General features: G+C 36.9%; 1 protein-coding gene and 1 pseudogene across 1 annotated transcript; both read right to left on the minus strand.

Moving 5' to 3' along the window:
- Nucleotides 1-1,995: 1,995 nt before the first annotated feature.
- LOC120209485 lies at nt 1,996-21,450 on the minus strand (annotated as a pseudogene).
- LOC120209501 (reticulon-like protein B12) lies at nt 4,997-6,518 on the minus strand. The gene is made up of 4 exons (XM_039208499.1): nt 6,352-6,518; nt 5,760-5,940; nt 5,382-5,593; nt 4,997-5,278 (listed from the first exon to the last, which is right to left on the minus strand). Exons 1-4 carry the CDS (start codon nt 6,416-6,418, stop codon nt 5,109-5,111), a joined length of 630 nt encoding a protein of 209 aa, XP_039064430.1. The 5' UTR covers nt 6,419-6,518; the 3' UTR covers nt 4,997-5,108.
- Nucleotides 21,451-24,305: the final 2,855 nt, after the last annotated feature.

Consider the following 24,305-nt stretch of genomic DNA (forward strand, 5'->3'; position numbering starts at 1 on the left):
TAATTTGAGTTTATGGTTGGCACAGTAAACATAGTGAAAATTGGTGAAAAAGTGGGTTTAATTCTATTATTTTAATTTTTGAAATTTAATTTTATATTTTAATTTCATGATACTGAATTCATGTATTAATTTTATTTAAGAATTTTGATCTCTTCATTGGTCTTTATTCAATTTAGACGATAAGTGATGACCGATAACTATAGAAAGATAAATTAACATTTTAGTTATTTATATTTATATTTTTAATATCCACACATGTTTTTTAATGACCAAATCGATAAAAAAAATATTTTGAATTTATAGTGTCAAAAATGTTTTTAGGTTCGAAAAATATTATTTTTGAAATTGTGTACGTGTTTGGCAAAATAGAGCTGTTATCGAATGTTTTTAACTTGATACAATCGAATATTCATAAAATTATATTTTAAAAAAATCAATTTAGAAGATTAAATTTATCGAATTAAATTACAATTTAGACAAAATTGATAAATTATATAAATATCTAAGAAAAAATGTATAATTATATTAATTTTATTTATTATCATGTAAATTCTTTCGTTAAATGTTAATGTTAGATGGTTTGATTAACACTATTTAAATAGATAAATAATCTAATTGATAAAATTAAAAAATATGATTAAATTAAAATCTCTCAATAATTAAATGATTATAAATGTAGTTTATGGTAAAATATTTTATCCTTTTACTACTAAGTTAGCAATTGACTATAAATTTTGAAAACTTAGTAATGGAATAAAATTTTCAAACAGAGAAATGATACAAAAATTCAATATTATAACTGAATAGATCAAGGGAATTCGATGAGGGGAATGTTGGAACCCATTAAAAAAAGAGAAAATGGAACCCAACCATATAGGATGCCTAAAGTACGACAATCTTAATACGATTGAAAAAATGTGTTATCGAAAATGTTAATATTTTTTTAATATTTTCGGTAAAATGTTATCTAAAACATTATTTTTTTTACTATAAATGTTAATATTGGGCGATACCTAAAATATTTAACATTTTCGGTAAATCGCTACTTAAAACATTATTTTTCTACTGAAAATATTAATATTAAGAGTTACCTAAAATGTTATTTTTTGTACCGAGAATTAGATAGCGAAATTAACATTTCCGATAAAAAATAATAATGTTTTACATAGCACTTTATCGGAATGTTAAAAAATATTAATATTTTAAGTAGCACATTTTTTTAACCGTATATTAAGACTATCGTACAACATAACTATCCACCAACCCAACCCTACCCTAAATCATAGGAAAAGGGTCCACACGTAATTGAAGAACTGTTAGAAGAGAGTGAAATTTTCCAGAAAATCAGATATAGAAAAAAATCCCTCATAACTTGGAATAAGAAACACAGACAGCACCAGAGTCGGTCTGAGATGTAAAGTTGTCCAAACCATGACTTTGGAATTGTTTCTGGACCAATTGGAATTTGTGTTCGGTCTTTAGTGTACCTAAACAGAAAAATAAATGTATAGTAAACGAGTTTAAAATATAATAGGTTAATATAAAATTTTAAAAAATTATGATCAACTATAAATGAATTTTTTAAGTGTTTAATTTAAATTATTACATATGAAAAAGAGAGATAATAATGAGTGACCAAACTAATAATAATAATAATAATAATAATAATAATAATAATAGTTGAGATTTTATTTGTGGATTGTTAAAAAATTGGAATTAGGTACGGCTTGAGACAGTTTTGTTCAGTGAATGTGTACCGGTTAAAAGGACAAAAGAGGCACTGATGATGGTGTGATTTTAGTTCATCTTCACCGACCACCGTCACCTAATCCTTTAATTTGTCAAACATTTTGTTAATGTAATTCTATGTAATAACAATATAATATAATAATAACGCAAACTGTCGTAATGCAAAAATAATTATGATAATCACATGGAAAGTACACCCTCTAGTCTTTTGAATATCAGGAAAAGAACCACTTTATGCTTGATACGGCACCACAAGTCGCGAGTTGAGGAATGATGTCCAACTTGAGAATCTTGCCTTGTTCTACACTTTTAGCCATTCCAGGCAAGGGCACAATCCCCGGCAAAACCTAGCGGGGTAGTAATCCTTGAGGGACACCTCCCGGCTGTACCCGACTATGTAGAAGCTGAACGATTGACTACAATGACGCATGACCGAGATTGTATGTCGCTCGCATATGGCCCTGGCGGTTGGAGGCACAGAGGCCCTGTCTGCAATCACGTCAGAAGAGAACTTGTTTAGGGAGAAGAGTCGGTGAAATAGGCCGGAGTGCATTGATATGCCTGAGTGTTGCACAATTGAACACCTTGCCCTATGGAAAATCTCGTCCGGAACCGATGCTGCTCCACTCGTTGCACTTACTTTTCGTGTCGAAAGTGTCTTCCTGTCAACAACACGGATTGTTCAAATAGTCGTGATTAGTGGTCGCTATTAACTCGGCTAACATGAATACAAAGGATAGAATATAAAGAATGTCACAGCATGGCATGGATCTATTGATAGAACGGATCTGACAGCCTATACATACATACAATCCTGATTTCACAGACCATAAAAGTAAAATATCCCTCCAGAATTGAGTTTCAACATTAGAGGTGTTGGTAAAATAGATTGCTGCAATACGAGGCATTAGCACTGACATGAAAGATATATATTGAAATATATAAATAAAGAATCGATTAACACGGTCGTGGTATTAATCACTGTCTTAGAAACGAATTCGCCCCGATGTGTGTAATCGCTGCAGTAGGCGGACCGTCCCCCGAAGTTAACACGGTTGCTCCGAATTCCGTATACCCGAAACCGGAGTACACTGCTGGTGGTATTGCACTTCTGATCGGAAAGCATGGAAAGAACAACTTTAGAAAACACTCGGAGAGTGAATTCTAATTGTAGAGAGTGTGTATTGAGAAGCTGAATTCAGCTATCTATTTATAGGCTATAAGTATGATTAAAATCGTCCATAAAATTTCAGGATTAAATCTCTTCTTTGTAACAGCTGAAACGTCTAGATGAACCTGACTCAGAAATAGTCAGGTTCATTGCATCATTATTCAGCTGTTATAACTCCCGAAATTCCTCTAAAAAGATAGTATCCACGCGGACGTGTCGAAGACACGTATTATCAAGAGCCGAGCCGAGACGGACGGCGGCAACGACGATGCGCGAGAGTCCCCCTTGTTCTCTTTCACTCAACAAGGAAGTGATAAATCCAAACCATAAATACTCATTCCCAATAGTATTTCCAATACTATGTGAGATTGAGCATTACTAACAAAAGGTTATCTTCAAAAGTGTTGTAGAACAAGAAGCAGTAGCATGATATATATGCCGGAGGAGATATGGATCATCTAAGTCGGACTCGGTTGGTGGGGAAGAACATTTCGAATCAAAAGTATCCTAGAGGTAGTGCCAACGTATAACTATATTAGCAGCATAATGCTTACCATTTAACAACGGCAATCTTGCGTGACAACAGCGAACCGCGTCCATGACATGTCTCGCATTTAAGTAAGCCACGGGATCCACAAGTTGCACAAGGTAGCTTCCCCTTTCCATCACATTTTGTGCATCTGCAGAGATACAACCACTGGTGAAAAAGAACGTGGATCATCTCGAGGGCTTAAGAGAAAAAATCCAATCCCGCAAATGCATGAAGTGGGGAGTAATGTTGAAATTGAAGTTTTACAGAGAATAATAGAGATTTATCCAATTTCCCCCCTCATAACATGAATGTCATGAGACGAGCTATGATATGCTTGCAAACCCTGGGGGGGATCTTTTTGAAATTTCACTAAACTTGGAAGCTTTCAAATGATTTTTTTTTATATAAAATTCTCATAACTGTTTCATTGATACCTGATCCATGGCAGGCAATAATAAATTACATGTGAACCTTTTAGTCTGGTATGCAATGTGATATGAACTTTGATCTAATATATAATGTGGTACAAACTTTGATTTTGTGTAATTTTGTATGGAATTGGAATTTGATTATATTTTAACAAATTATTGTTAAATCAATAGCACTATTATCTACTATGAAAATAAAATGGATGTATTTTTTTTACAAATATAAATAATTGAGTTATGATCAAAGTTGTTTCCCTTTGACTAGGGGTGTAAATATATCGAGTTCGAATAAACAAGATTATGTTCGTGTATGTTTATTTACTTTTGAATGTATTCATTTTTAATTCATGCTCGTTTAAATTTTTAACATTGTGCTCATGTTAGTTGGTTTATTTTTTGAAGGTGTTCGTGTTTGGTTCGTTTAGAGTTCACAAATATGTTTTTTAATAAATTCGTCAGCATATTAGTTTAACGTTCGTCAACAAATCTTTTTGATCATTGCGAATATGTTCGTTTATATATGGATTGAATCCCTCGACAACGTACAGGTTTTGTGCATTCAGAACAAAACGGTGAATTTACGCATTCAGAACACAACAACGTACAGGTTTTGTGCGAGTTCAACCGAGGTCTGCCATTTCTCCTGGTTCAAACCCTCCATGATACTGAAGACAAAGCTCGTTGGCAGCAGCCCGGGGAACAACTGCCTCCAAGGCCTATAATGCCGGCAACCGGCATTTGGTCAAGTTCCAAACTATCCATCAGAGCCGCAATCAGACGATAACCACTTCCGACAAGGGTTTGACAGGCTAGGCACCACAACCAGAATCTAGTCAGTTTTCATACAAGCAGCAGGGCCATTTATCCTAGAACCAGATCAACTTACGAGTCGACCTGTGATTTTACTGTCTAAATTAAACTTCGGGTTTGTTTCGATTTAAATTTTTACTAGCATAAAGTTCTATATTTCCCTGTACAAATGTTGATCAATCACAGATAATTTCATTGAGTGGTGGCTTACATTACATCTCCCTGCTCAATAGCCTATGAATTCACATGCCGGAAACAATACCAGAGGGAAACAGCAGCTTAAGACTAGAAAATGCTTCTTTTTTTCACATCTCCAATGCTCAAAACAAGATACTTGTGCTTGATTTTGTCACTCTCAATCAGAAAAGAAAACAAATTCTAGAGGAGAAAGAGAAAACCGAGGAAGAAACAGAAGAAATCAACTTAGCTTCTGCCTCTCCAAAATCCATTTCCGGAATCGGTTCACATACTTGGAATCAAATTTCACATACAACTGCTGCATTTTCCTGCATCCGAGTATCGTATATGGATCAATATAGTCTTCGTATCTCTCATAGAGTGCTGGAACCGTGAGGACCACAACAAGGCCTGCCAGAAGGGAAGTGCATACACAAACAGTTATATTACAGTTACAGGACTAAGACATCAAACCGATTATGACGACGAAGATGAAGTCAGAATTTGAACTTACTGGTGTAACCCAAAGTAAGGAAATCAGTAAGGCTACCAACAATTGAAATCAGCAACAAGTATGCAGCAGCCTTGAAGAATAACCCTGAATCTTTTCCCAATGCGATATCTCGAGAAGCCGAGAGAAGATCGTTTACATGGGCTCGGACGAAAGCTCCAACTTCATTTACCATGTCTTCTGATAGATACAATTCTGGAAGGGGTGGAGCAGGTCTATTTTATGACAAAAAACAAGTGAAATTCAGTTTCTAGTTCCTAAATTGCCAAAAAGGGAACTTCATATCATATAAATTATCAACATTTCCAGCAAGGATTTGGTAAAAGAAGCTGATAACATCTTATTAATTCCGAGTTTACGTAGCACGGCGGCATTGATTACCGGTGAAGAATTGCAGCAGATTTGGCCCAGAGAAAAAGAATGACAATGAGGAGGAGGAGAACATTAGAGACAAGTGATAGCAGAGTGTAACCAGATTTCTCAAACACCACCCAAGCAGCTAGAGTCACCAACAGGATCCCCATTGTCAAGTTCCCTCGCCTCCACAGCATAACATCTGCAACTGTTCAGAGAAAAGAAACAATCATCCAATTATCTCTATGGTGTAACGGCCGCCTACCGGCCACTTCATAACGTTTTTCAAGGTCAACATGACACCACAATCGCATCCGTAATAAAAAAAGTTATTTTAAGAAAAAAATCTAATCGTAATGTTCACAACCACAACCGCACAGTACTTGAACTATGGGTGTGCATGAGATCTTAAACTGACCGACTAATAGCATTAGATCAAGGATTGCCATTGTATACTTGAAGCAACACGAAGCAAGGGATCAAAGAAGATCCATTTCACAGTAAAAGAAGAAGAAAAGAGCTAAGCCAATGGAAATTCCATGAGTGACTCCATCAAATTCAACAGTGGATCAAACTGAAATCTAAAGAAAACCCAGAACTAAAAAGTGAGAAACTTTACCTAAACCACCGCCAAGGATCTCATGAACAGTTCTGTGTCTGTTAAACAGTCGATTAGATGAACCCATTCACAAGAAAAATAAAAGAAAAAGACCCTTCAAAGAATCAAATACCAGATCGTTTAAAACCCAGAATTTTGATGGCAACAGACTTGAAGAGGATAAAAAAAAAAAGAATAAATATATATATCAAATGTCCTACGGAAGGATGACTGTGGAAAGGCAAGGTTGGTGGCCACAGATTCCAGCCTAAAAGCGTCATCATACTCATGCCTTTTCCAACTTTTCTTCTCACTTTGTTTTTTCCTCTCTTCCAAATTCCAAATATTAATTTATGAATTAATTAAAACTACGAGGACTTTTAGAAATTCCATTGACCAAATTGCTTATTTCATGCGACTTGTTTCCTACGGTTTTACCACTTTCTAGGGTTTTCCTACATCTAATATGGTAAATGAATTCCACTGCGTACTGACGATCGCTATATTGTGTTTTAACGGTCGTTCATGGTACAGTTCTGCGTTCTTGGCTTCGGATTCGGATTGAAGAGTAGTAGCGGCATTCGACAAGGATATGGAAAAATTATGGGTTTGCCGATACATCAAGATTTTTCAAATGTTCACCGACATTCAATTGGGGTTGCAAGCCAATATCACGAGCAAATCTATGAAACTATATCACGAGCAAGCCGATTGAAACATTCAAATCATTAATGTATTAATCTAACAACTTGTGTGTTAATCACTGAAACTCCACATGAACTAAATTTTCAACTCTTATGTTCATCAAAAAGGTCATTTTCTTTGATCTTGTCGTAACTGTCTTTCGGTTGAATCCCGGAATTGGGCTTCGACTTAAAATTATTGGGTTAGAATTGCCACCGACCATTTTAAAACGAATTTAAGTGGGTCGGATACCATCTTACATGATCTGCGTTGTACAAGAAACGTGTCGGGTTCGGGAGTCGGTTACGGTCAAGGAAGGATTAACACCCTTGAACCGCCCTTTCGGTACCAATTAATTTAGCGGTTGTCTTAATAGCGAAAATTAAAATTAAAATTTAAAAATTCGATTCAAATAATTACCTTTGACCGATTTAAAAAATTCCGAAAGTCTAAAATGTTAGATAAGAAATAATAAATAAATATTAAATAAATCAAATGAAAAAAAATAATAAAATAAATAAAATAAAAGAATATTAAAGTTTTGAAAGTAATAAGATAAAAAAACCTTTGATATAAAGCGATCTAGGTAATTTACCGCATTAAAAACTGTTACCAGTCTTGATAAGCCATTAAACCGCTCTTTATACTGTACATGCATTATGATACTGCCAAGACTAAGAGAAAACCAAGCAGAAAATCATGGAGAGTCCCACATGCATTTTGACTAATGCTTTCACGTTCTTTGTAAATTAACAATATCCATGGCTTCCACGAGCTTATGGAATTCCTGAGCATCTTCGACTCTCGTGTTAACAAGGAACCGTCTGATCTGATCGGCGTTCATGAGGACCGAGTCATCCGTAAACAGAGAAAACGCCTTGTTAACGTCGGGAGGCAGTCATAGTGAAGACTGGCCACCAAAGAACAGTCGTTGCGCGGGGGCTTTGGGTCTTCGAGTTTCAGCCATAATCTTGAGGTGAGAGGGGTTTGTGTTTTGTTTTGGAGCCAGGATTTAGAGAGGAAGCTCGAAGAGATGAAGGTTGAAGAGCTTCCAACGTTGGTTGAGGAAGATGACGATAATACCAAAAGTCCCCCACTGAGTTCGCCCACTGATCTCCACTCTGCCTTTTCGTTTTTGTGTAGGTCTCTCCCCTGTGTAATCGTGTGAGTATTTCGTGGGTGTAATCTCCGTCCAATACAATGAGAATTACATGGTTTTATAGCCTTAGATTCGGCTATTTTTTAGGGTCCGATTTGGACTCAACTACTTTTATTTTTAGCGTTTTATTCTTGTTCCATGCTTTCTCGTTTGTTGGTGACCGAGAATGGTGGGGTTTGTTGCGTGAGAAACGGTCGTGCAAAGTGCGGCGCTGGTGGAGAAACTGCTAAGGTTTCTGCTGGTTTGCTGCTGTTGGGTTGCATACGTGAGGTGTGGGCCTGTACAATTCAAATGATAAAATTAATAATATTATATATATAATTATATAATATAATAATATTACTAATAAAAGGACGAAAATTAGGTATCTACAGATCTTAGATGGATAAAAATGACCCAAAATCGCTAATTCTTTTCTAGTTCGATCTTTCGACGTTATGAAGTACTAGAAGCTTTAATCATCTCATCCTGACTATTTTTAGGCTCGGGGCGAAAATAAAAAATAGACTCTTAATATAAAAAAAAATAAGAAATATGTAATATAAAAATTTTATTAGATTTTTTTATTAAATTAAAAAAATAGTAATTAATTCAAATATAAAAGATAAAAATATATTTAAGAATACAAATACTTATAACAATATTACATTCGATATTTTTCTCAATACATAACATAGCATTTGAAAATAAAATAACGATCTTATCTAGAATTTGAAAATATATAAAATTAAAAGAAAGAATTTGAAAATATAGTCTACCTAGAATTTTAAGAACAATCTTCAGTATGATTCAAGCACCATAATTGATAATAAACAATTATGAATTTACGTGTGAGAGAAATATGATTAATTAAAAAATGAGAATAATAATTTTCAAATGAATTGTGAAACATGAAAGAGAAAAGAAGCATGCTAATTATACTTAAATATTTTCCTATCATTAAGTTTTGGAAAAAAATAATGTTAATAAATTTTTTTATTAATATGAAAAATCCGGAAAGAGATTTGGTGAATTAATAGTGAGAATTTGGAAAGACCAAAATTAAAGAGTTCAATTGATTTTTTTTTATTTTGAGAAAGAAATATTATATTAGAATTTTATGTTTGAGTAAATTACGTATTTAGTACTTAAATTATCAGTTTTGATCTGTTTTAGTATTAAACTTTTAATTTTTTTTCAAAATCATGCGTAAAGTTTAGTTTTTGTTTCATTTTAATATCTACCGTTAAAAACTTTAGTATTTTTATTTCATTTTAGTATACGTTCAAAATTTAACGTTAAGTTTTAATTATTTTTTTTGAAATTTTAGGTACTAAAACAAACCAAAACTGATAGTTAGGTACTAAACGCGTTGAGTTTTTAACGACAGATACTAAAATGAAATGAAAACTAAACATTAGATATGATTTTGAAAAAAATTAAAAGTTTAATTACCAAAACGAATCAGAACTAATAATTTATATACTAAATGCATAAATTACTCTATTTTATTTTACAATTTTTTAATTTATTATCAAAAAAATTGTACTAAAAAATTATTTTGTGGGCCCTGGGCAGGCGCTCCTCCTGCCCTGGCCCAGGGCCGGCCCTGCATCTCAACGACGGAGCCAGTTTTCGACACTTAACAGCGCACTTACCGTTTTCTAGATCAATTTAGGGAACTAAGAGCAACAAGAAAAAGGATAAAGAGAGAGAAGAACCTGGATGCTAAAATCGCCGCCGAGGAAACCGCCAGGTGAGGCGGCGTTGTCTTGGAACATCATCCGGTGCTCCTTAGTGTCGTACTTTCCCAACCGCAAACTACCTACTCTAACAAACACCCTTGACATTTCCCAACAAATGCTATCATCGGCGCATTTTCTTCCCATCTTGCTGATATTTTTGTTCTCCAATTTCATTTTAAATAATCAATTTTAACTTTATATAATTCCACAGAATACTTTAGTAAAATAATAATTCAAAACAATATTTTCTTTTTAAATTAATTTATTAAATAAAAAATCTAAAAAAATAAAATCGAACCAATTATTTATCATAAAATTATCGAATAACACAAATTAATCATTGAACAATGAAAATAAGGTCATACAAAAAAAACAATTAAAAAATTTAATCAAACAGCTTAAAAAATAAAAATTCGAACAAACACATAAACAACAACATAAAAATAAATTTTAAATTATTTTATTTATTATGAATTTTTAATTAAATTATTCATGGTAATTCTCCTTTAAACATTGAAGCAGCGGTAAATGCCGAAGGGCCTAATGGAACCAGTTATGCGAGACGGCTTCTAGAAGGTAACTAATCGAAAATGGAGTATAATTATGATTATGATGATTTTGTTGATGAATCCTTGTGGGAAGATGAAGAGTGGACGGAAGGACAGCATGAGAAAATGGAGGACTATGTGAATATTGACTCACACATCTTGTCTACTCCGGTGAGTATATAAATTTCAACTAGAAAATGTCTGGACACAACTAAAATTATATCAGCATCATACATTTTGATCTCCATTGTCATCAGGTCATAGCAGACATCGATCGAGATGGCGTGTCGGAAATGATTGTTGCTGTTTCCTACTTCTTTGACCATGAGTAAGTTGTTTGTTTTCGTAGGAGGGTTGCTTTGCGCTTGAAGCAGCTGAAAAAATGACATTATATGTTAGGTATTATGACAGTCCATGTAACCCCTAGACCCGGTCTGTGAGTTAGACCCAAACCTAAGTGGTTACATATCCCATTCAGAGGTTTTTTTTTTTTCAGTTATAGGACGTTAAATATAATATAGAACATAATATTAATAATACAGATATGTCCAAAACGATAATAAAATACATGTCACCAAATATAACCGAAAAACATATAGAAAATATATGTTCGTACAAAATAAAGTAGTTGATTTCTCCTGATGCCAAATCTGCTAGCTTATGGTCTACTGTTATCTGAAAAATGGTAAAAACTACATAATGAGCTAAAAAGCCCAGTGTGTTCCATACAGTGTATATAAAAACATACTGATAAAAATATTCCAGTAAAGTCGGTTTATGCAATCATGTCGTCAAAAAAAATATGAACACTACCCCCAGCCCATCACAGCAGAATGTGTAGGTTCCCCAGAACCATACACCCAGCCCACACAACAAATAAGGCCCTGAGCACAAAGCCGAGGAACCTGCGGATATACTTCCTTCAACGATACCCCCAATGATGGAGATGTTCATGAATGAATTTGAATGAAAACAATGATTAAATCTTTAAAACATAAAAGTGTTCATGCTTAACAATAATATACAGAAATACGGAAATCAGAAGACAAGTCAGTAGTATACAGAATTTCAGATATCGAATTTTCAATATTCAGAAAATCGGTATAAAATACCGTAACCAGAAATCATATCAGAAATATGTGGCAAATCAGATGTCATATACATAATGTTCAGATGTATATTTTAAAACAGAAATAATTAACACTGTCGGGAAACACACCTGTAACAGTCTGAGAAATCAGATAGGGAAACCTATTACTGGGTCTGTCGATCACGTTCTACTGCAGCGCTAGATCCTACGAATTGGAAAAATCCATATTGGAATCCTAATATAAATAATCTAAATATTATTTAAATAATATACAGAAACCTACGGGTAATTCTCGTAGTACGCGGTTCAGGCTGATCTAACGAACGGATAATACCGGACCTAATTGATCCTTGCTCAGGTGAAACACGAGTACCTTCATAAAATATTTTATTGAATAAATCCTTGACCAAATCTCATTTAAATAATCAAAATATTAAAATATTAAGCCTTTTGGGTTTACAAGCTCGATTCGGGAATTTCGGGTCAGAATTTGGCAAAACGGACTTCGGAATCAAATTCAGGACGTCGAAAAATATAAAGTATGACCTTCCGAAATTTCGAATTATTGGTCAAAATTAAAGTCAACGGGGTTGACTGACGATTTGGAGACTTTCGGGTTTGAATTTAGCAAAACGGACCCCAAAAACGGATTCGGAACGTCGAAAACTATCAGGATAGGTATTCTTGGTCGAAAACAAAGGTCGTTTAATAGCTGGTCAAAGCCGGTCAAAGTTCTAGTCAAAGGAGGTCAACAAACTGTCAAACATTTTTACACAAATAGCACTCTTTTTAAAAAAATTACCAAAATAGCAACCATTTCGAATTAATTCCCAGAATAGCACAAAAAACTGAATTAATTCCCAGAATAGCACCGGTCAACGGTCAACGGTCGGGTCGGGTCGGGTCAACGAGTCGGGTCGGGTCAACGGGTCAGGTAAACGAGTAAACGGGTCGTGACCGGTCAAACCGGTCAAAACCGGTTCAAAATCGGTTTCTAGCGTTCACTCGCATGCGGCGGCGCGTGTGGGCGCGTGCGACGTCCTCCGGGGCTCTAAAAATTACGGAAAAATTTCTAAAAATTATTTTGAGCGATTTCGAGATACTTACAAAGATCGGTTCAAATTTTTGAACGGCAGAGAGCTCGATTTCGACTCGGTCGAATCTTTGACTGATCCACCTCCCCACGTGCTGCCGTCAACGGAGATCGAGGATGACACCGGCGGACTCGGAACGGCACAAGGAACACGATGGTGCGGGAGGTGTCGTAAAAGGAGCAACGATCGGCGATGAATTTAGGATTTTCTAGGCGATTGAGCTTAAAAAAGTCGATGCTTTGACTTGAAATTCACGACGTTTGGCAGCGTTTCGCTTCAATTAAATTGAAGGGTTTGTTCCTCGCTTGATGATGAACACGATGGTGGTTTTAAAATGACGATCGGAATTCAGACGGCGTCGAGATCATCGTCGGAAGTTGAGGTTGGGAGAGGGAATTTGGGAGGAATTGGGTTCTGATTTTCAGAACCCAATTCACGCATATATCATATATATAAACCAAATACCTAATTTTTTTGGGTAAATTCAGGGCTTGGTCCCTGAATTTTCTTTAACTCTAAAACAAGCTACAAGTTTTAAAAACTTCCAATTTAGTCCCCAAAATCCACCAATTTTCACAATTAAAACCTCAATTCCCAATTAAATATTATTTTGAAATTTTCGGGTTGTTACAATTCTCCCCCTCTACAAGAAATTTCGTCCTCGAAATTTACCTTATAAAAACAGATGAGGAAATTGAACCTCCATTGACTCCAATGTCTCCCAAGTAGCTTCTGAGGGGCTACGATTACTCCACTGCACTTTGACCATTGGAATACGCCTATTCCAAAGAACTCGCTCATCCCTCTCTAAAACCTGAACAGGCTCCTCCTCATATGACAAATCAGGTCTCAGCTCTACCTCATCAACCTGAATGATGTGATCTGGATCTGGACGGTATCGCCTCAACATAGAAACATAAAAAACATCATGAATACGACTGAGCTGGGAAGGCAACTCAAGCTGATAAGCAACAGGTCCAACTTTCTTCAGAATACGATACGGCCCAATAAATCGCGGACTCAGTTTACCTTTACGTCCAAATCTCAATACCTTCTTCCATGGAGATACCTTGAGAAAAACCTGATCTTCAACCTCAAACTCGATATCCTTACGTCGCTTATCTGCGTATGACTTCTGCCTATCAAATGCCTCTCTTAAACGATCACGGATCAGTCTGACAGTATCTTCAGTCTCTCGAACCAAATCTGGACCCAAAGTTTTTCTATTATGTAACTCTGTCCAACATATAGGAGTACGACATCTACGTCCATACAGAGCCTCGTACGGTGCCATACGAATACTCGCATGATAACCATTATTGTAAGCAAACTCAGCTAATGGCAAGAAATCTTCCCAACTACCACAGAAATCAATCACACAGCCCCGTAACATATCCTCTAACACCTGAATCACTCGCTCAGATTGTCCATCAGTTTGAGTATGAAAAGTTGTACTGAAATTCAAACGAGTACCCATAGCCTCATGCAAAGCTTTCCAGAACCTGGAAGTGAATCTCGGATCTCGATCAGATATGATAGACAACGGAACACCATGAAGTCTAACGATCTCAGAAATGTACAATTTAGCCAGTTTATCCAGAGAATAATTAACTCGAATAGGGATAAAATGCGCTGACTTGGTGAGTCGATCAACAATCACCCAGATAGAATCCTTTTTGGAAGGAGTTAGAGGAATACCAGTAACGAAGTCCATCGTAATACGCTCCCATTTCCACTCAGGAATCTTAATTGACTGTAATAATCCAGATGGATGTTGGTGCTCTGCCTTAACCTGCTGACAAGTCAAACACCTCGCCACAAAATCTGAAATATTTTTCTTCATACCAGTCCAAAAGTAGCGCTCTTTGAGATTATTGTACATTTTGTCCCCGCCAAGATGCATAGCATAAGGACTACTATGAGCTTCCTGAAGAATAACCCGCCTCAACTCATCATCTTTAGGGACGCAGTAACGACCGTGAAAACACAAAATACCATCCTGATCCACAGTATACTCCGAACTCGATCCTTGCTTAACTTGTTCAATAATGGGAAGCAACGAGTTATCAAGGAGTTGTTTAGCCTTAATCTCCTCGGCCAAAGTAGGTTTAACCTGTAACTCTGCTAACAAACTATTATCATCAAATAAGCTCAAGTTGGCAAATAAGGCTCTGAGGTCTGATATCGCCTTACGGCTCAAGGCGTCTGCCACTACATTAGCCTTCCCTGGATGATATTCTATCTCAAAATCATAGTCCTTTAAAAGCTCCAACCAGCGACACTGTCTCAAATTTAATTCTTTCTGAGTAAGCAGATACTTCAGACTCTTATGATCAGTATAGATATAACACTTTTCTCCGTAGAGGTAGTGTCTCCAGATCTTTAAAGCAAAAACCACAGCAGCTAATTCCATATCGTGAGTAGGATATTTACGCTCATGCGGCCTTAACTGACGTGACGCATAAGCGACAACTTTCCTATCTTGCATCAAAACACATCCTAATCCAGAATGAGAAGCATCACTGTAGACAAAAAAATCCTTCCCAGATTCAGGCTGAATCAACACTGGGGCTTGAGTTAGAACAATCTTCAATTTTTCAAAGCTAGCTTGTTGGTCCTCAGACCAGACAAATGGAACATCTTTCCTTAATAGTTTCGTCATAGGAGCTGCAATAAGGGAGAACCCCTCAACGAAACGACGATAGTAACCAGCTAAGCCCAAGAAACTACGGATCTCAGAGACGTTTCTGGGTTGCTTCCAGTTCAGAATAGCCTCCACTTTGCTTGGATCCACCTGAATGCCATCAGCGGAGACGATATGTCCAAGAAAAGTCACTTCGCTGAGCCAGAACTCATACTTGCTCAACTTAGCGTATAGCTTATTCTCCCTTAGAGTCTGAAGAACAATTCTTAAATGCTCCTCATGTTCTACTTCACTTCTAGAATACACCAGTATATCATCAATGAATACAACTACAAACTGGTCCAAATAAGGTCGAAACACTCTATGCATCAGATCCATAAAAGCAGCAGGGGCATTAGTTAACCCGAATGACATCACTAAAAACTCATAATGTCCATATCGAGTACGGAAAGCAGTCTTCGGAATATCCGAATCTTTCACTTTAAGTTGATAATAACCAGATCTTAAGTCTATCTTTGAAAAGATAGAAGCCCCTCAAAATTGGTCAAATAGATCATCGATTCTGGGCAGAGGATATTTATTTTTAACAGTGAGCTTGTTTAGTTTTCTATAATCAATACAGAGTCTCAATGTCCCATCTTTCTTCTTGACAAAGAGAACTGGAGCTCCCCACGGTGATACACTGGGTCGGATAAATCCCCTGTCCAACAACTCTTGGAGTTGGATTTTCAGTTCTTTAAGCTCCTTTGGGGCCATACGATAAGGAGCCATTGAAACCGGGGTGGAACCAGAATAGACTTCAGTCACAAACTCGACTTCTCTATCTGGAGGTAATCCAGGCAACTCCTCGGGAAAAACATCGGGAAATTCCTTGACAATTCAGATGCTTTCAATATCGGATTGCGTTCTCCTAGTGTCCAAAATATAAGCAAGAAACGCCTCGGAACCCTTCCTAATCATCTTCTCTGCTACCAAAGCACACACAACATTCGTCAGAAATCCACGTCGTTCCCCGATCATTATAATCTTTCGATTATCTGAGGTTTTCATAACAGCTCTTTTAGTCTCAAAATCAATATTTACTCGATGTTTGTCCAACCAATCTACGCCATGAATCATATCAAACTCTTCAAAGGGTAACTCCATCAGGTCAGCCAGAAAAATCTCCCCATTGATCTCTATAGGGCACTCTCTAAAAATACAATCCAACAAGATGGATTGACCTAAGGGACTTTGAACTATCACTGAACGCTCAGTATTCTCAACAGGAATATTTAGACCCTCAGAAACGGAATGTGATACATAGGAATTTGTAGAGCCACTATCAAACAATGCAAAGTATGGAACTGAATGAATAGTAACAGTACCTGCAGTCACATTAGGCCCATCTCGATCTTGTCGAAGTCTAGCAGTGTAAACCAATACAGGTTGTCTAGCCTCATATCTGACTGGACCCCTACTCTGAGATGCTCGGCCTCTATTAGCCGATCCAGGTGCTCTCTCCTGAGTACGACCACCTACAGGAGTCTGAACAGTACTCTGAGTACGAGCGGGAGTACGAGCTGGCGTCTGAATTGTAGTAACTGATAATGGACAATCCCTTATAAAATGGTCACCAGAACCATATTTAAAACAGGTACCAAATTTTCTCCTGCATTCCCCAGGATGAGGTTTTCCACAATAATTACATGGCTGCGAACCAGAATCAACAGGTCTAGAAGATTGAACAGCTGGAGAACCGGATGCTACAGGCCTGGCACTTGCACTACCTCTCTGAAAAGATTCACCCCTGCCCCTCTTGCTAGGATGTGCAGAAGAATTAACAGAACCAGAAGGCCTCCTGAATCGGGTTTGAGCTCGATCACTATCTCTCCGGTGCTCCATACCCAGTCGCTCTATTTCCTCAGCAGTCTTGGCTATCTCAACCAAAGCATCAAAATTCCTCTCTCGGTGAGTAGCGATTCGACTCCTGATTTCATACCTGAGTCCATTCTCGAACCTCAAGCATCGATCTGTCTCAGTATCCACAAGTCCAGGAGCATATCGGCTCAATCGGATAAATTCAACCTCATAATCCATAACAGACATATTACCCTGCTCCCAATTCTGAAACTCCTGACGTCGCTCCTGCAGATATCTCTCTCCGATGTAGCGACTTCGGAAGCGCGTCTTGAAAAGATCCCATGTTAATTGGTTCATCGGAATACTACCAGAAATGGATTGCCACCATCTGAAGCTTTCTTTCTTCAACATAGTTAGGGCCCCCTTTATCTTTTGCTCAGGTCTGAGGTTCATCTCATCCATAATCCTCTCTGTGTCCTCCATCCAATACTCAGCGTCTGTCGGAGGTCCACCAGTAATACCCTCAAATGGAACTACACCAGCAGCGACCAAAGAATTTGAAATCTCCACTGCAGTCATGTTACTAGGGGCTCTAGCAGCTCTCTGAAACATGCAGAATATAGCTCTATTAATGGCGTCTTCATTCATCTCAGAATCCTCATCTTCAGTGACGGGAGGGTTTCTCATAGGAGTAAACTGATCATCATGAGAAAGAGTCGGATCTACTTGCGGAACAGGAGGATCACGTGCTGACATCGGATCGTCTATCGTAATAGAAGGTCGAGTGACTCGCCCTCTACCACGTCCACGTCCTGTCCTACGACCTCTAGCAGTATTCATCGTTGGATCTATAAGGCTCTACAGAAGAATTTGAAACATATGTCAGATTAGCATCAGGGATCTCGATAAAACTTTAAATCATAACATAAGGTGACATTTTTTTATTTCTTAAAAATTCAAAGTTTAGGACCCATATACAGTCCGAGTGTTTAAAACCGAAAGCTCTGATACCACCAAATGTAACCCCCTAGACCCGGTCTGTGAGTTAGACCCAAACCTAAGTGGTCACATATCCCATTCAGAGGTTTTTTTTTCACTTATAGGACGTTAAATATAATATAGAACATAATATTAATAATACAGATATGTCCAAAACGATAATAAAATACATGTCACCAAACATAACCGAAAAACATATAGAAATATATGTTCGTACAAAATAAAGTAGTTGATTTCTCCTGATGCCAAATCTGCTAGCTTATGGTCTGCTGTTATCTGAAAAATGGTAAAAACTACAGAATGAGCTAAAAAGCCCAGTGTGTTCCATACAGTGTATATAAAAACATACTGATAAAAATATTCCAGTAAAGTCGGTTTATGCAATCATGTCGTCAAAAAATATGACACTACCCCCAGCCCATCACATCAGAATGTGTAGGTTACCCAGAACCATACACCCAGCCCACACAACAAATAAGGCCCTGAGCACAAAGTCGAGGAACCTGCGGATATACTTCCTTCAACGATACCCCCCAATGATGGAGATGTTCATGAATGTATTTGAATGAAAACAATGATTAAATCTTTAAAACATAAAAGTGTTCATGCTTAACAATAATATACAGAAATACGGAAATCAGAAGACAAGTCAGTAGTATACAGAATTTCAGATATCGAATATTCAATATTCAGAAAATCGGTATAAATACCGTAACCAGAAATCATATCAGAAATATGTGGCAAATCAGATGTCATATACATAATGTTCAGATGTATATTTTAAAACAGAAATAATTAACACTGTCGGGAAACACACCTGTAACAGTCTGAGAAATCAGATAGGGAAGCCTATTACTGGGTCTGTCGATCACGTTCTACTGCAGCGCTAGATCCTACGAATTGGAAAAATCCATATTGGAATCCTAATATAAATAATCTAAATATTATTTAAATAATATACAGAAACCTACGGGTAATTCTCGTAGTACGCGGTTCAGGCTGATCTAACGAACGGATAATACCGGACCTAATTGATCCTTGCTCAGGTGAAACACGAGTACCTTCATAAAATATTTTATTGAATAAATCCTTGACCAAATCTCATTTAAATAATCAAAATATTAAAATATTAAGCCTTTTGGGTTTACAAGCTCGATTCGGGAATTTCGGGTCAGAATTTGGCAAAACGGACTTCGGAATCAAATTCAGGACGTCGAAAAATATAAAGTATGACCTTCCGAAATTTCGAATTCTTGGTCAAAATTAAAGTCAACGGGGGTTGAATGACGATTTGGAGACTTTCGGGTTTGAATTTAGCAAAACGGACCCCAAAAACGGATTCGGAACGTCGAAAACTATCAGGATAGGTATTCTTGGTCGAAAACAAAGGTCGTTTAATAGCTGGTCAAAGCCGGTCAAAGTTCTGGTCAAAGGAGATCAACAAACTGTCAAACATTTTACACAAATAGCACCCTTTTTATAAAAATTACCAAAATAGCACCCATTTCGACTTAATTCCCAGAATAGCACAAAAACCGAATTAATTCCCAGAATAGCACCGGTCAACGGTCAACGAGTCGGGTCGGGTCAACGGGTCAGGTAAACGGGTAAACGGGTCGTGACCGGTCAAACCGGTCAAAACCGGTTCAAAACCGGTTAAAACTGGTCAAAACCGGTTTCCAGCGTTCACTCGCCTGCGGCGGCGCGTGTGGGCGCGTGCGACGTCCTCCGGGGCTCTAAAAATCACGGAAAAATTTCTAAAAATTATTTTGAGCGATTTTGAGATACTTACAAAGATCGATTCAAATTTTTGAACGGCGGAGAGCTCGATTTCGACTCGGCCGAATCTTTGACTGATCTACCTCCCCACGCGCCGCCGTCAACGGAGATCGAGGATGACACCAGCGGACTTGGAACGGCACAAGGAACACGATGGTGCGGGAGGTGTCGTAAAAGGAGCAACGATCGGCGATGAATTTAGGATTTTCTAGGCGATTGAGCTTAAAAAAAACGTCGATGCTTTGACTTGAAATTCACGACGTTTGGCAGCGTTTCGCTTCAATTAAATTGAAGGGTTTGTTCCTCGCTTGATGATGAACACGATGGTGGTTTTAAAATGACGATCGGAATTCGAACGGCGTCGAGATCGTCGTCGGAAGTTGAGGTTGGGAGAGGGAATTTGGGAGGACGCATATATCTTATATATATAAACCAAATACCTAATTTTTTTGGGTAAATTCAGGGCTTGGTCCCTGAATTTTCTTTAACTCTAAAACAAGCTACAAGTTTATAAACTTCCAATTTAGTCCCCAAAATCCACCAATTTTCACAATTAAAACCTCAATTCCCAATTAAATATTATTTTGAAATTTTCGGGTTGTTACAGTCCAGAGCATATGAAGGAACTTGGAGGCATTGATACCGGCAAATACATTGCTGGTGGAATCGTTGTTTTCAATCTCGATACGAGGCAGGTTAAGTGGACAAGAGACTTGGATTTGAGTACAGATTCTGCCAACTTCAGAGCACATATATATTCTTCTCCAAATGTTGTTGATTTGGATGGTGATGGAAACTTGGACATCCTTGTAGGCACTTCATTTGGCTTGTTCTATATAATCGATCACCGCGTTAATCCCTTTATATCGATAACGTTTTTTTTTACATCGGTTTCTCTGTTTATCGAGTTTATATTTCTTACAGTTTGTGTTTTATGAACCTGCCATACTACACAACATAGCTAATCAAATTCCCCACTTTTGTGCCTTTGCAAGTTCAAGTAAATGTTTCCATAATCCACCTTGATGTTTTTGGACCTTACATTGTTGCTTTTCCCATTTGAACTGGCTTTGAATTGTAAGAAACTTTCTCAACTCTCATAACCCGTTATCCAACTGAGTTATTCATTTTATTCAGGAAAAATCAGACGAAAGTTCCCTCTCGAAATGGCGGAAATCCAAAGTGCTGTGATTGCAGCTGATATCAACGATGACGGCAAGATCGAGCTGGTCACAACAGATACACACGGAAATATTGTAGCATGGACTGCATAAGGGGAAGAAATTTGGGAAACTCGTGAAGAGTCTGGTTCCCCAGGTGAGTTGTGGAACATCCTTTCTGTAGATTTTCCCATTGGACTGTATGATCCTTTATTAGGTAGATGGTTTCTGTATATGCATTTATAAATCGGTGTTCCAGCACGCCATTTCCGATTATCTATCCTGTGTCGATAAATTCATTGTTTCATTGTTGATACCATGAACTATATTAGTTATATAATTGCATATAGGGATATTATGTCCATTGGTCTGTATGCAAAGGATGCAAGTTAGCCATCTTTTCAACTATCTGGATATCATCTCATTCTGTAAGGTCCTGCTGTTGGCGATGTTGACGGAGACGGCCACACCAATCTCGTCATTCCCACACTGTCAGGGAATATTTATGTTCTAAGTGGGAAGAATGGTTCGGTAGTGCATCCGTATCCATATTGAACTCGTGGGAGAGTAATGAATCAAATTCTTCTAGTCGACTTGAGCAAACCAGGGGAGAAAAGCAAGGGACTCACTTTCATTACAATATCGTTCGATGGTTATTTGTACCTGATAGATGGACCTACATCTTGTGTCGATATGATAGATATCGGTGAAACTTCGTAAGTTAATCGTTCTCGTGTCCAATGCTCTTTCGGGTTTCTTTATCTTATGTTCCGACCATTCCTCGACAGGTATAGCATGGTGTTAGCAGACAATGTCGATGATCTAGATCTTATCGTTACAAGTTACAACTACGAATGAAAATGTGTTCTACTTCTCCACCCCTGCCCAACATCATTCTCTCAAGGCATGGAGATCACATAACCAAGGAAGAAACAACGGTGCAAACCGATACAACCGCGAGGGAGTATACGTTACGCATTCGTCACAAGCTTACCGCGACGAGGAAGGCAAAAGCTTCTGGGTGGAGATTGAGATGTGGATAAATATTAGTCCCTGGTAACATCCAGGGAGAACGAAGAATAACGCGGAGGCAGATCTTCAACAGTCCGGGAAAATATCGGATACGACTTCCGACGGTAGCAATAAGGACTACAGGGACCGTGATCCTCGAGATGGTGGATCGGAACGGACTCTATTTCTCCGATGACTTTTCCCTTACATTCCATATGTATTACTATAAACTGTTGAAGTGGATAATTGTCATCCAGATGCTCGGAACGTTGGGTGTGCTTGTCATCCTCCGACCACAGGAGGCCGTGCCTCTGCCATCATTCTCCCGGAACACCGACTTGTGACAACCGCTACGCAAGCTGTATTAAATGCATGTAAGCATCAGATAGATCCAGCTAAATTAGGCAGCAAAGCTAAATTTGATAAAGGTGGTCCAAAATTGTAACATGGTGGAGTTCTTGTTTTGCTTTTTTGAGATTATAGTGTAATTCGGTTATTTTTCTTAATATAATTAAATAAATTATTATAATTTAGCTTATGATTAATTGTTTGGGGAGTATATTTATTAAATATTTTAATTTTATACTGAGAGTTTAATTTGTTAAAAAATATATATTAAATAATATTTTAATAAAATTTATTTTTAAATAATCTTATATTCTCTTGACCAAACACATGTCGAAAATCGATAAAATTTATTTTCTTTTCAAAAATTTTTTAACAATTGATACAATGTATGTACTGTTCATACTTTCTTCGGCCATAAATTAGAGTATATTGAATGCTTAAGTATATGTGATCTCATATTCTCTTGTACATTATATCAACGACAATATCAATTAAACTCAATCAATTTTAATTTATTTTTAAATTTTAAATTTTATTTTATTGTTTAATGCTCTTCACCTACCAAACTTTTCAAATTACAAATTATATAGAATTTATTTTATTTTTACTCTAGATTTGTATTATTTAAATTATTTATACTAAGGCTTCATCATCTTTTTGCCTCTAATGTTTACCTATTTTCTCAAATTGGTGTTTAATCTAAAGGGTAAACTACGCATTAGTCATCTAATTATTCTCACAGTTATGTTTTGGTCACCCGAACATTTCTTTAAATTATATTCAAGTTACGTAACTTTAGGTATGATTTAAAAAAATAATAATTGAATGACCAAAATGAGATCACGGAAATAATTGGATAAATAAATAATGTAGTTTACCCTTGTCTAAAAATAAAACATATAAGCGTTGCTGAAATGCAGCTACGCACGGTATGAGAAAGAATGCTTTAGACCAACAATCAGTTGATCTAGTGAGATAAGGCACTAGGTCTCTTAAGCAATGTCAGGGGTTCGAATCCTGGCGTTTGCGAATGGAGCAAACTGGGCTGGGTGGATCAACCTCGCCTTTGCAGTATTCAATCTGGATTAATCAATCAATAGATCAGATACAAGTGATTAATAAAAAAAAGCTTTAAGAAGACAAATAATTGGCCCATTGTCACTTTAAAGGCCTTAAATGAAATCAAAGATCCAACATAGACCCTTGCCTCTCACAAGTCTCAACTTTAACAATAAAGAGAAAAAAAATGTTGGTCAAAATTGTAAAATAACAAAAAGGAAAGGGGGGAAAAAGAAAATCAAAAACTCATATGTGCTTTTCGCCCTACCCCTTTCCCACGTTTTCAAAGCAGTGATGATTTCCACGCATTACTAATACATAGATGTAAGAAAAAGAAACAAGAAGTGGGGGATGTAAAGCTCTTTAACCTCACTGTAATATCAAATCATGCCACTCATATTAGGCCATTTCTTATACAACAAAGCAAAGAATATATATATGTAAATCCCTAAGAAGGTGTGCTTGCCTATTATATCCCTATAAGTGTATGTATGTTTGGACAATAGGGACTGTTGAATTGAATGCCTGCCTGTCCCCCATGCCCCTATGCCCCTATGCCTTGCTTTTTGTCTTGCTTTACTAACTTAACATGCCAAGCTCACTATTCTTTCTTGGGATTCCTTCAGTCTACACTCTCTCTGTCTATACTTCTCATAACTACACACTGGTACTTTTCTTTTATTTCTTTATTAAAGTTAAATAGGTGGATAAATTGTTATTTAAAAAAAAACAAATTCGAGTAACTGTGTATATAAGTCGTGTACATTATCAATACACTAAAAAATTATTTTAAACATATATTATTTTATAATCATTTACTATTCAAAAATAAAA

The sequence above is a fragment of the Hibiscus syriacus genome, unplaced genomic scaffold (genome assembly GCF_006381635.1).
Source record: "Hibiscus syriacus cultivar Baekdansim isolate YM2019G1 unplaced genomic scaffold, ASM638163v2 tig00018999_pilon, whole genome shotgun sequence".
NCBI classification, from domain to species: Eukaryota; Viridiplantae; Streptophyta; class Magnoliopsida; order Malvales; family Malvaceae; genus Hibiscus; species Hibiscus syriacus.

What these genes read in the sequence shown, in the direction of transcription:
- LOC120209501 (XM_039208499.1), bottom strand. Translation starts at nt 6,418, where the DNA reads ATGGGTTCATCTAATCGACTGTTTAACAGACACAGAACTGTTCATGAG. An exon ending in TCTGCTGCAATTCTTCACCG is followed by an intron (nt 5,594 to 5,759) that starts GTAATCAATGCC and finishes GTCATAAAATAG; the next exon opens with ACCTGCTCCACCCCTTCCAG. An exon ending in CCTTACTTTGGGTTACACCA is followed by an intron (nt 5,279 to 5,381) that starts GTAAGTTCAAAT and finishes CCCTTCTGGCAG; the next exon opens with GCCTTGTTGTGGTCCTCACG.